Here is a 13,618-nt window from a genome sequence, read left to right as displayed (position 1 = left end):
AAAACATCTGGTTGTATAGCAATTTTTTTGCTCAGTGAGTTTGTGTGTGTATATGAAAACATCTGGTTGTATAGCAATTTTTTTGCTCAGTAAGGATACAAAAAGGTGTATACTTTTTATATATTTTTTATATTCAAATATTAAATGAAATCAACAAGGAGGGGAAAATCTAAATACAAACAAAAAAGTGAATTTACCTGTATGTTGAAGTAGTAACCACACACACACAATAATTAATTCAGGTAACTTTTGAACATAATCCTCTGTGTTGGAATCTAGATCCCAAACAACATCACTGACTACAGAAGGAAGATCATAAATATAAAATTGGAAAAGGTGAGAGAAAATCCTGCAAATGTTGGATTTGAATTTGGGGAGACTCAAAGTAAATATGTTACTGAAAAAAATGTATATTTATGAGCTCTCTCCACTGAAAGGGACCAGAAATATGAGTACCACAGTAGCAGTTCACACCCATACCTCTAGATCCTGGATTCCATGCACCGATCCACTGTAAGTTACCAGGACTTCTTGGAGAGTTGGCTGATTGCAGGTCTAGGGCAGGGAAAATACAACGTGAAGCTGGTACCTTTTATGCCAAAAGAGCAAAGATTAGTGTAGACATGTCAAATGGATACAGGAGCTAGCTCAAGAAGCTCTCACTAGCCAAATTTGGGACAACTTGAGCGTAAGAGAAAACAATGATAATAATGGATTATAGCCCATGGAATAAAATGAGTCTGTGGTGATACTAAAAAAATGGAGAGGGGCAGGACAATAAATCTTTTTTAACAGAAGAGTGCTAACAAATAAATAAGGATTTCTAGACCTAGAAAGTCACCATCTTACAACCTTTAGTATAATACTTGATTTACGCAAGAACAATCAATGGACCCTAAAAGCAGTAGGTGACAGATTGTTGAGGAAGAGGACATTTGCTAGTCTCAGAGTATCACTCCACAAACTCTCTACTACTTACAAAGAGGGAAAGTACATTCACGGGCGGGGGTGGGGGGGTCCTTGTAGACATGACTTTGACCAAATAATTAAACTGAGTAACACCATCTTGTGCCTCCGTCATGTGATGCTGTGGGAAGTACACAATATCACCTGGGTATTAATCTTGCCAGAATGTTTAATTGAATCTAATCATGAGGAAACAATCAGACAAACCCAGGTTGTGGGGCAGCTGGGTTTGTACAAGAAGACAGTTGCCCCATACCCTTCAAAAATATCAACACCATGAGAAACAAAATAAAAAGTTGGGGGAATTGTTCCAGATTAAAAGAAAATAAAGATTGTAGCCCTGACTGGTGTGGCTCAATGTGTTGGGCGCCATTCTGCAAAATGAATAAATAAAATATTTTTAGAAAGAAGGAAAGAAGCCCTGGCTGGTATGGCTCAGTGGATTGAGCACTGGCCTGTGAACCAAAGGGTCGCCGGTTCAGTTCCCAGTCAGGGGTACATGCCTGGGTTGCGGGCCAGGTCCCCAGCAGGGGACACATGAAAGGAAACCACACATTGATGTTTCTCTCTCTTTTTCTCCCTCCCTTCCCCTCTGTCTAAAAATAAGTAAATAAAATCTTTTAAAAAAAGAAAAAGGAAAGAAAATAAAGATTGTAAATTTGATGAGGGATCCTTGATTGCATCCTGGGTCCCCGTTCCCCTGCAAAAAGGGAAATTTTGAAAATGGATATTTACTAAAATACTTCTCCCACTTTTTAAAAAGACTTCTATTTATTTATTTTTAGAGAGGGGGGAGGGGAGGGGGAAAGGGAGAGAAACATAGATGTGTGAGAGATACATCCATTGCTTGTCTCTCACACGCCCCCACCTGGCCCACAACACAGGCATGTGCCCTGACTGGAATTGATCCGGCGACCTTTTGGTTCTCAAGCCAGTGCTCAATCCACTGAGCCGCCAGCCAGGGCTCCCACTTTTTTTTATTTGTTTGTTTGTTTTTAGAGGGAGAAGGAGGGAGAAGGAGAGAGAGAAACATTGATGTGCGAGAGAAGCACCAATTGGTTGTGTCTTGCACGCCTTTCCAGGGGCCTGGCCTGCCTGCAACCCAGGCATGAACCCTGACAGGGAATGAACCTGCGACCCTCTGGTTTGCAGGACGACGATGCCCAACCCACTGAGCCACACCAGTCAGGGCTACTTCTCCAACTTTCAATGTGCATATGAATCTCTTGGGACTCTTGTTACAATGAAGGTTCTGATTCAGTAGGTCTGGAATGGGACCTGAGATTCTGCATTTCTAATGAGCTCCCAGGTGATACCTGTGCTACTGGTGCACAGTATCTAACTCCTTGATGTGATAATCGTGTTGTGGTTCTATAAGAGAATGTCCTTGCTCTTAGGAGATGCTTACTGAAATATTTAAGGGTGAAATAACAGGGGGCGGGGAAAGTATGCATACGTGCTTACAGATTCTGTTCAGAAAGTATCCAGCCATGTAACGTGAAAAACAGACATTTATTGAAGAAGATACAATATGCTGGAAACACTGTACATAGGACAATGACACCTCAGTCCCCTTGAAAGTTACCCCTTGGGACCTCACACAGTTCTCCCATTTGCTGTGAGCTGCCCCATCTGTACCGCTGTACGTTTGTACATATTTTCCTGAATCTCATTGAAAACCTGGAATCTCTTCCCTTTCAAAGGTGATTTTAGTTTTGGGAAAAGCCAGAAGTCTCAGGGCGCCAAATCTGGGCTGTAGTAGGGCTGAGTCACCTGGGTGATTGGATGTTTTGCCAGAAAACTCTGCACGAGACATGATGCATGAGCAGGCACGTTGTCATGATGAAGCTGCCAATCACCAGTTCCCCATAGCTGTGGCCTTCTGAATCATCCAAATAGTTTGTTCAAGCTTAACACAAAATTTGGTGCACATTCATTGCTCAGTCATTTTCAATGGAAGGGCCACAGAGTATACATGCTCATGCAACAGCGTCTACTGCCCTCACTGACTAGTGCACTGAAGTCGTCATTCACGCGTGCGCATTCCAGTCCATTCTCCTTGGCTGCCAGGTTACATCGATGTGGTGCAAACTGTTCTTATTGTATTAACAATGGCTGGACTTTTTCTGGATAGGCATTGTATAAAGAACTTCCCAGACAAGAAGTTAAAGGAGTTTATCACCGTCAAACCAGTATTATATGAAATGTTAAAAGGTCTTCTTTAAGAAGGAGGAAAAAGAAATAAAAAATATGAACAATAAAATGACAATAAATACATCTCTAACAACAGCTGAATCAAGCCCTGTGCTGGGTGTGGCTTAATAGATTGAGTGCTGGCCTGCAAACCAGGGGGTCACCAGTTCAATTCCCAGTCAGGGCACATGCCTGGATTGTGGGCCAGGTACCCAGTTGGGGGCACTCAAGAAGCAACCACAGATGGATGTTTCTCTCCCTTGTTTTCTCCCCCCTCCTCTAAAAATAAATATATAAATAAATATTTTTTATTATTTTTTTTTTAACTGAATCTAAATAAATAAAAGTAAGTTTTTCTGGACAGTCCTTGTATGTGTGTATGGGGGCAGTGGTGAAAGAGAGTAAAATGTTCAGATTAATATTGATAGTCCTAATTAATCTGTTTTCTGTATGTTTTCAAAGGAATGAAGACATTGAGCTGATTCTGTCCGAAAACAGTTTTTCAAGTCCTCAAATGCTACGATCTCGATATTTAATGTACCCTGGCTGGCAAGTATCATCATTGCAAAGTAGCTAAAATTTCTTTGTTAACCCAATGGTAAATTTATTTACACAAAACAAAAAAAGAGAGACAGAAAATACCAGGTATGTTCTGCGAGGGTGACAATGGCACCTGAAACAACTTGCCATGTCCCAATAGGTGCTAGCTTTTCCAGGAGCCCAGTGCTGCCCATCTTGGGCTCCAAATTGGGAGCCTTGCTGGGACGTTGAGACTTAGCGAGACATCCTGTGGGCACGAGGCACAACCTCTAGTGAGGCTGAGGTGGCTGGCACAGAACCAAGGAGTTGTAACCTTCCCAGGTGAGGGAGTCACACCTAAGAATACAGTCTGTCCTCCAGGGTTCCCACCTGACAGGTAAGATCCCTGCCGATAGGGCCCAGAAGATAGATGCTGCTTCTCTGCTGGCGGCCTGCCAGCCTGTGAACCTCTCCAGAGAGGAGGAGAGAAGGGAGGAGACTGCCTGCTGCAGTGGAGGCTTACTGACACCAGCAGCTCGTGGGCCCTTACACACATTGTTCCAAGACTGCGCACTCCAGTACGGTGACCACTAGCCACATTTGGCTATTTAATAAAATGTGAATGAATGAAAATTAAACAAAATGTAAGATTTAGTCTTTCAGGCATATCATACTTGATTTGAGTCACATCATACTTACTTGAACAGTAGGTAAGTAGATCATCCCTTTTGCCAGAATAAGACAATCATATATCTTAGCTAAAAAGAAACATGGAGCTTCTGGGCTGAAACCCTCCTCTGGTGGCTGCAGATTCTGACCCTTTTGCTGCCCACACCTATGGGCCTAGGCCTGAGACTTTACTGTCTGCGCCGGGTGCCTCGGGAAGCACCCCTCCTCCAGTCTGTTCTGACTCATTGTGGGCACGTGAACCGAGCTCGGGAACAGACTTTGCTGGAGGCGTACTGATCCAGGAGAGAGCTGGGTGTGCGAGGTTCACTAGAAGGCTCTGTGAGTCTGGAGCCTGAAACCTTCCCTTTAATAGGAAAGTCAGTCCTTGTAGAGAATCGGAAATGGAGGGGGCTTAATTTGTACCTTGGATTCTGATCATTTAGTCTTTCAACAAGACAGCAGCCATTAGACTCCTGCTCATCTCTATACATTATTCTCCCTCCTTGGGTCAGTGGGTCAGGGCCACCACCTCATGTAAGTGGGCATTGGCTCCAGGACGTGCTTAGCTCTGTGCTGTGCAGGTTCTCAGCCACTCTCCCTTCATAGCCCTCTCTGTTCTCACTGGCCTCGTGCCCACCTTCCTGGTCGAAGGGCTTGTTTCTGGTCTGGGAAGAAACCTCTTGCTCTTCCCTCAGTCCCTCCAAATTCCCTTAAGGATTCGGGCTCTGAGCACAGCAGCCAGAGAAACCAATGATCTCCACATAACCGTTTGGGTTGGGGGACAGGAAAAGGAACATGACAGTCTTGGAAAAATCTTATGCCACCACCTGACTTTAAGAAATCACTAAGAGTAAGATGCTTTCAACAATATAAAATTCAAAACTGCAGTGCTATTTTAAAACAAAGGGAACTAATGAGAAAATACAATAGACTGGAGGAAAATGTTTGCATCAAATGCGGCAAAGGGTTGATAGAATATTTGAGAAGTTCATTTAGCGAAAGTGATGTCTCACTATTATTTTGATTGGTACTATTACATTTAACCAAAAATATCTATAGTGACCATTGCTGGGGGAATTGTTGTGAAATTGGAATACTCATCCACTGCCAGGGGTGGGATGTAACCATCCCATGAAAACTGTTATTCATGGGATCGTTACAACCTTCCCTGGGCTGATTTCAATCATGGGGATTCATCTGAAGGAAATAATTCGAAAGAAGAAATAAAAGTTTCATCATTTTGGAAGCTAGGTGATGAGGGTTTATTATACTACTCTTCTATCTTTGCTTATGTTTGAAATCCTCCATAATAAAAAGTTAAGTTTCTTAAATGCTCTGAATGTGGCCATATTCTTAATGAGTCTGTGATAAGCGTTATGTCCGCTGAACTCAAAACAGAAAAAATAGTGCAGAGATGCCCCAGCCCTTTAGTTCCTTCTGGAGAGAGTATACACAACCAAGTATACAGTCTGTTAAGCTGCCCTCAGCAGTGGAGGGACATACTTGGAGCCCTGGAGACAGTGGGAGGGGGTTTTGAGGAAGAGCGCCAGCGGCACCAGGGAGGGCAGCACGGTTACCAGGAAGTCCCCGGTGGGGCACCGCAGACGGAAGGGGTCTTGACTTTGGGATAGTATAGGATAAACGAACAATACGTAGTTCATTCCAAAGTAGTACATAACACTCTAGGCCCCAGTTACTTGTACTTAAAATTTTTTAAACCTTTTAAGGTATGAAGGTAAATTTGATGCTGGATCAGTCTTTCCACTAATGGTTCAGATCTGTGTATGGTTTGGTCGTCCCTTGGAGAAGACTCGCTTTGTGGCCAAATGTAAAGGTAAGCCTGGGCTGGGACATGTCCCAGACTGCAGTAAAAGAATGCCTGGGGTTGTCCCTGCTTTCTGGCACCATTTTAATATTCTTAGTATTTTATGTGCTGTCTCTTCTCCATTTGGGTCTGAAAACAGGCAGAGGGATTTGAGAACACAGGAATCCCCCACCCCTGGAAACAATGGCAGAGCCACTGGGGAGGAATGAGTGGGGCTAGAATCCATGAACCCTGGACCCTAGAGTAAGCTCCCTCCCCAGTCCCTAACCCTCCCAGCTGTGCCACCCTGAAGTTGACCTCTACCCCAAGGCAGGTGACAACTTTGTTCTCTTCTTCCACCAGCAATTCAGTCCTCCATCAAGCCAAGTCCCTTCTCTGGAAACATCTACCACATCCTGGGCAAAGTAAAGTTTTCAGGTAACTGGGGAGTTGGATTTGGAAGCCCTGCACTGTGGAGTCCATAGCCTCCGCTGGTCTTCTGCAGGCCACCGACGCCTTTCAGGCCCTCTGTCAAAAACCCTCCCCTGTGGGCCTTACACCACTGGGCTCTTCCCATCACCCCTCTCGGCCAAGGGCCCACCTTTCTTCAGGTCCTCCTGCCCCGCATTGGAGGATCTGTCTCTCCTCCTTCCCCTGGATGGTCTGCCCAGGGCCTCTCCTCACAGCTCCTTGACTTCTTATTCCAGAGACTCAAACCATCATCCGTCACTTCTTTCTAGACCTGTCAGTCACTTGCCACCTTCTCCCTTCTGCCTAGTAGGCCTGCTTATCGGCCTTAGACCTCTGGAGCCCCTGAGACCTGAAGTCTGTCTTTCCTGGGCTGGGGGTCAAGGAAGGCGGCAAAACAAGAAGGAATTGCTCAGCTCAACATTGAGGAAGGGGAAACCGTTCCAGAGAAAAGGCATACTTCAGGAACCAAAGGGTTCCCTGTGGCCGGGGCCTAGGGCGAGGGAGGAATCGTGTCTAGTAGGGTGTATTTGGCTTTTAATGACAAAAAACCCCAACTCAACTAGCGGGTGTTAGCTACATTACAAGAAGTCAAGAAGTCAGGCCACATAGCAAGGCCACCAGGGACCCAGGTAATGTATCTCAGTGTTCTTCTATTCTTGGTGTCAGGTTGTCCTCCGGTACCCAGCCCTCATGGTTGCCAGGCAGTGCTGCAGGTCTAGGTGTCAGAGCCAGACACCACATCCAGCCGACGGAGGGGCTGGCTCTTCCTCTGTGCAGACACCCTTGCTGAAGTGCCTCCTCCCAGTTCTTCGGCAGATGCCTCCTCTCATTGGCCAGGACTGAGCTACTGTGTGTTCCGGGACTCATGGCAAATGGGGCGTTGGTATCGGAGGGAGAGCGGGATGCTGGGCAGGCAACCATCAGCGTCCTCTGTAGGGAGCCACTGAGAGTTGTAAGCATGGAACCATCTGGGTCTTCTGATGGAAGAGTTAGATAACATAACCTATAAAAAAGAATCTCTCAGGTCTTTAACCCATGCCATCGGCCTAATTTATATTACTGAATCTGAAACTTTGGCCCTCTCCTCAAGCCCCTTGCTCAAGCCCCCTTCCCTCAGGTACCAACAGACAAGCCCCCACCTTCCTTGAGGTCTTAATGCCTTCATCTTCCCTCTCCCCCATCAGGAGCTCCTTTGCTTTATTTATACCTACTCCTGACTCCTTTCTTATTAAGGTTAACCTCTTTTTTCTGGGTCCCATTCTTGCCCTGACCTTTGCTCATGTCTGTAGTCAGTCATAGTCCAGCTCCTCAGCCTGTAAACCCAGGCAACACCTTTCCCGTCCCCATCCAGGTGACCCTCCTACAGCACTGGTACTGCTGACTTGCCCTCCTCCTTGGCCTCTCGGGACTGCTGAACCCACCCCCTCCGCCCCTACCAAGGGGAAGGGGGCTTTCCTCTCACAGTCAGTCCCCTTCTGGGTTAATCGTGTCCATCTGATCACTGAATCAGCCAGCCTAGAACTGCCCCTCCCTCTCTTACTTCATCCTTCCTAACATGCCACCAGTCATGTCGGTTCTGCACATCTCATGAATCTGTTGCTGACCATCAGCCCTGCGTCAGTTCTTAGTGTAGCCTTATCCCTTTGGGCCGTTGTCTCTGGGACCCACCTGTGTTCTCCTTGCAGACTCTGAGAAGACCATGGAGGTCTGCCACAACACTCTGGCCAACACCTTGAGCATCGTGCCGGTTGTGGAGGGGCCCACGCCACCGCCCAGCTCCCGAGGCGCACCTCAGGACAGCAGCGGGCCGCAGGAGTGCTACCTCGTGTTCATCGGCTGCTCCCTGAAGGAAGAAAGCGTCAAGGACTGGCTGCGGCAGTCAGCGAAGCAGGTCATTTTTGAAGTCCAGACAATCTTGGCAGAGATGTGACTAGCACAGCCCCGGGCTGCTGGTGGCCTTGGGGCAGAAGCCCCTCCCTGGTGCCGCCCCACTGGCCCACCCCTCAGGCTCAGCCAGCACTTTGAGGGACACAGAGAGTGGGGGCAGCTCCTCGGGACAAACTCAAGGCAGGCTTGTTCTCGCAGCCATTTCCAGTGAGGCAGGGAAAACCTAGTTGTTCCTTGTGGACCCTGGGTCAAACTGGTTGTTCCAAACTCAAAACGTCTTTTCTTAGCTGAACCTAATTCGGGGACTCTCCTGTGTTCTGAGCCCAGAATCTCCTAATCTTGGGCTGTCTCTCTAGAAAGGAATTAACAACAAAGATGTGGTTAGAGCCTTTTGCAAACGAAGGCTCCAGGCATACATAGCAGCCACCCTAGGGCCCTGGAGACAGGTGCGGGGAAAGAGGAGGCTGGTCTGTAGGCGCGCCAGCTCCATTGGCCCACTACCACTACTACTACCACAACAACCCAAAAAACCAGACTGGAGTTATTCTTCAGTACACCGCAAGCTTTGCTGCTCGGCCTCTTAGCATAGCTTCAGGGGTTCGGCTCATCCTAGAACTCTGGAAATAGAGTTGGCTGGGGCCTGGGGCCTTTGAAGATGCTCATTTGGGATCTGCCTTTTCTACTGAAGAAAGGCTGCCTGTAACCGGCGTCTTTCTCAGATTTACCGGCTAGACCAGGTGGTGCTCAATGATGGGACCTCATCCCTTTGGCTGCACGTCCGTCACTCATGGGCCTTAGTGTTGAGAATCTGTAGAGGCAGGAACATGCCTGTTTGCAAAAATGCAGGTCTCCGCTCTGCGACTGTTTCCCCAGCAGACAGGGCTCTGGAGTGGGAGAGTCGTCTTCTCAAGGGGCAGACAGGCAGGATGTTGTGTCCAGGCCACGGCTGCGCTTGCTTTGCCCTCCCCTGGGATCTTAGTCATGTAACTGGCCCCCTGAGCCCTCACCGGCCCAGGTACTCCCTCAGCTCTGTTGGGACCTGACCCCTCCCTCCATCTCTGCACAGAAGCCTCAGAGGAAAGCCCTGAAGACCAGGGGGATGCTGACCCAGCAGGAGATCAGGAACATCCACGTGAGTACCCTGCCCGAGGGGCGTGAGCGCCCTCCGCATCCCAGGGCTCTCCTAGGCTTGTATAGCTTCACCCTGTAGGATTTTCTGGTATTACCTGGGCATGAGATCTAGGAGAACCAATATCTGTGGGAGGAGCACGGAGCCCTGCTTTGTCTCCCTGTTCAAACAGCTAAAGAAGTTTTTCTCTCCTTCCCATCCCCTTGTCCTAGTTAGACCAGCAAGGGCCCAGGGGAAACTAGATCCTGACGCTGTTCGCGGGCAGGGAGTGTAAGCCTGGCAGGTTTGGGGGCAAAGGCTAAAAGGAACGCAGGGCACTTGTCTGAGTCGCTCAGTTCGTTGAAGCGTCGCCCCCTGCACCAGAAGGTTGCAAGTTCAGTCCCCAGTCAAGGCATGTACGGGAGGCAATAATCTCCCCCCCCTCCCCCCAATATCCTTAGGTGAGGATTTTAAAAATATCCAAAAACATTAGAAAAATAAAAGTAAAGGAACACACGGTATAGGCCCCAGATGGGCTGTGCCCCCAGTCCCAGGACGGAGCAGCGGGGCGGGGGGTACTCTGGGACTGCAGGAGCCCCTGCTTTGGACTTGAGGAGGGCCCCGTCATACCCAGACCCTCCGGGACTGGGCAGCCCTGGGAGCTCCTGGGGAAGACACCATGGACACCTCAGAAGGCAGTCCTTGTCGTGTGTGTTCCCTCCGAGGTAGACCTTGAACAAGGATTTGAGTGCAAGTAGTTTATTTTGGAAATGATTCTAGGAGACACCAATAGGGAAATACGAAAGAGAGAGAAGGAAGGAGAGACAAGCAACCAAGTGTGTGTCATCAAACTGGATAGCTGGAGCTTAATCTTGCTAGGGGCCCCCAGAGTTCCTCCCTGAGGGCTGGGGGGGACCCTCCCTCAGTCATTGCCTGAGGGCTGCCGCAGGGAGGTGTTAGTTCTCTGGCAGGGAGCCCTCCCTGGCTGAGTAGGCTATCTTGCTAGGATAATAGATTTGTTTTTGTTTTTAATGAATGAGTGAATGATAGAAAGTGGTCGGATAATTCTGATAGGACTCTTTTTTTCCTTAAGGTGAAACGCCACCTCGACCCCCTACCTGCAGGCTACTTTTATAATGGCACCCAGTTTGTCAATTTCTTTGGTGACAAGACCGATTTTCACCCTCGTATCCTTGGAATCTGGGGCAGCAAGGCTGGGGGTGTGTGGAAGCCTGGCAGTGTCTGCTGGGGACGCGGCTGCCCAGCGCCTGGAGCAGGCTGGGTTCCGGGAACACGCAGCAAATCACAGACGCGGGCTTCATTTCCACCTCTCAACAGTCTTTGCAATTGAATATGTCGTTCATTCAGTGATTGCTGATGTAACTCTGTGGGTTGTAGTTTAAATGCAGCTGTGGTGACATCCTCAGTTCTGTAGTCGTCAGGGTCATAGTTTACGTGTTGGAGTCTGGGCCTGATCACAATAGTTAATCTGTGAGAAGGCGGATGGGGAGCTTCTGTGTGCTAATGGGAGCTGGAGGGCTGAGTTCTAAGGCCGCATGGACGACCCTGTGCCAGCCCCTGTCACGTTCTTTGTAGCTTTGGTGCTGCCAGTATATAAAAGAGGCCATGAGGCACCCTCTGTGCGGGCTGGGCACTCACTACCTCAGTCCCCGCCTCACTTGCCCACAGGCTGCTCAGGGCCAGAGCACGCTTTTCTGTCCTCAAGGCTCATGATTCCCTTCCTTAATGAAATGCCAGTCATGGACCAGTTCATGAACGACTATGTGGAAGAAGCCAACCGGGAAATCGAGAAGTATAACCGTGAGCTGGAGCAGCAGGAATATCACGACCTCTTTGAGCAGAAGCCTTAGAGGACGGCTGCAGAAGGTCCACTCCGGAGATGGACAAAACGGGGTGTCTTAGCCCCAGTTCCGCAAGGCCCCTCCCTAGGGGGCTCTTTGTTCTCCTTGGCCTTTGAGTGCTGGCTTGAGTGCATGTTGTCTTTATTCTCTCTGCAGCGCTGAAGAGCATCACCTGCACCACTGACTGGGGGCGGGGGGGGGGGTCCTCACGGAGGATGAGCAGACAGTGACTGCACTGTGTGTGAGGCTGGCAGTGCAGGGCCTCTAGGTCTCTGATAGCAGCATCTCCTTTGGGCCGTCGAAGCACTGTGCAGGGGTTGGGGGAAGCATTTGGATTGCACAGAGGAGCTGCTGGCACGCAGACGGAACCCTAGCTACCCAAACTGGGGCCCCCCTTGGGGAGGGGGTAGACCTCGGCCCTCGAGACAGTGACCCAGAAGAGCCCTATCCCCAGTGCCTGCCTCCCTGGTTGGGCCCCTCCCAGTGAAGGAGCTGGCCCTGCTGGCCCTGGGCCCAGTCCTGCAGGGAGCAGCGTACGTCCTTCCCCGGCCCAGCCCAGCCCGCAGAGTCCGCAGCCTGGGCTGAGATCAATAGCTTGTTTTAAATGAGGGGATTTTCCTTATGGACTAAGTGGGAAAGGCGTGCTGCTTTCCAGAAGTGTGTGGCTTTTGAATTGACACAACAGCCCCCCTTGGGATTGGTTTTGAATTCCTCTCGTGGTATCACTGTGGTTTGCCTAATCCAGGCACCAGAGCAAGCCGGTTGCTGAAACCTCCCTGGCAATCTTTGCCTCACTGTTGAGGGGAACGTCATGCAACTGCTTAGTCATAAGCACTGACCACCTGTGGGTTGTCCTTGAAGGGGGTTCAGTCTCTAGCCTCCAACTGTCCCCTCAGCCTGGCCAAGAAAGGCCTGGTTTTCAGCCACGAACTTCAGGAAACTTAGGCCCCAAGCGTTGTTCCTGGCCCTTGGGCTCTGGAGGACCAGGAATTTCAAAGAATCCCAGTATCCAAATTAGAATTCTTTCCAGTGGCTTTGTTTTCAGATGGACCGTAAAGCAGAGGGGAATTTACAAATGTGTCCCATGCCTGACCTCCAGGATTAGTGTGGAAAGGGGGAGGTCACAAGCACTGATATTTAGGTGATGTCTGTTAGGACTTCAGCGCCTCAGCTGCCTAGATTGTAAATGCTTTCCGAAGTTCACTTTTTTTTTTTTTTTTTTTTTTTTTTGCATGCCTTAGGAACAACCACATAGGCGAAACCAGCAGAGTTTCTAGTAATGTAGTGGGGCTTTGAGAAGGGCCCCTGGGGCGGAGGAGAGGTAGAGAAAGGGCGGAGCGCGAGCGGCCTGTGTGCCCGGTCACACTAAGGCCTGCATGCAAGTCCGAAAGCAGTCATTACAGGGGCCTGTGGTTAACGTGTACTTGTGTTAGAAAAAACCAATTTGAATTTGAAGCCAAGCGAACAAAACTCCAGTATCCCTAAATAAGAAATCTTGCATGAAGAAAAGCGTCTGAAAAGGCCCGCGTGCTCCAGTCCCAGCTCTCAAAGCTGCTGGTGACAAGGCCCCAGGTGTGGAGCCCAAGTCAGGGATCCCCGATGTCTGGCTGGCCAGAGCTTGGGGTTCACATTGGGCCTGCCTCTGCTCCAGAATCAATAACATAGCTCTTAAGTGCAATTTATTAAATAAGCAATGAGTTACTGTAGCTTCCTTTAGCTCTACTGAGCTCTTTTTAAAAACTCAAACTTGAGCAGCCTTTAGAAAAGGGGGAGTTGGGTGGGTGGGTGGGTGGGGTGGGTGGGACCGTAGACCATTTCCTCCAGGTGGGTTGCTGTGAAGTTTTAAATGAAAGCTCCAGATCTTGGAGCTGGAGCCATTTCCTGGCTGCTGCACAAAAGAGTTTTTAAAGAGGGGTCGGAACCCGCCCATAACAGCGGGTCTTCCCACTGCGTGGGGCTGTACTTACGTGGTGGTCTTGGTTTCTGACCATTGTCCATAGAAATGCTCTCTCACCAACTTGCCCCACTGTTCCAATTCCTCTCCTCTTAGAGGGAAAACTGTGATTACCTCAACTTGAATATGAAACTGTGATTGCAAAAAAGTCAAAACATTAAGTCTAAAAGCCAAAAGGCAAAACT

At 48.9% G+C, this 13,618-nt stretch overlaps 1 protein-coding gene across 1 annotated transcript in view; it reads left to right on the top strand.

Moving 5' to 3' along the window:
- Positions 1-11,947, top strand: part of DNAAF9 (dynein axonemal assembly factor 9) — a 120,556-nt gene extending 108,609 nt beyond the window's left edge. Inside the window, exons 31-37 of the mRNA XM_054573974.1 lie at positions 3,622-3,708; positions 6,075-6,181; positions 6,515-6,589; positions 8,308-8,513; positions 9,576-9,641; positions 10,711-10,804; positions 11,376-11,947. Of these exons, the coding sequence (XP_054429949.1) occupies positions 3,622-3,708; positions 6,075-6,181; positions 6,515-6,589; positions 8,308-8,513; positions 9,576-9,641; positions 10,711-10,804; positions 11,376-11,488 (748 nt within the window). The 3' untranslated portion in view covers positions 11,489-11,947. The remainder of the gene's footprint in view (positions 1-3,621; positions 3,709-6,074; positions 6,182-6,514; positions 6,590-8,307; positions 8,514-9,575; positions 9,642-10,710; positions 10,805-11,375) is intronic.
- The last annotated feature ends 1,671 nt before the right edge of the window (positions 11,948-13,618 follow it).

This window comes from Pteronotus mesoamericanus, unplaced genomic scaffold, assembly GCF_021234165.1.
Source record: "Pteronotus mesoamericanus isolate MK-2021 breed Mesoamerican mustached bat unplaced genomic scaffold, CSHL_Meso_final contig_25, whole genome shotgun sequence".
Taxonomy (NCBI): domain Eukaryota; kingdom Metazoa; phylum Chordata; class Mammalia; order Chiroptera; family Mormoopidae; genus Pteronotus; species Pteronotus mesoamericanus.
This window is presented reverse-complemented; position numbering and strand designations above follow the sequence as displayed.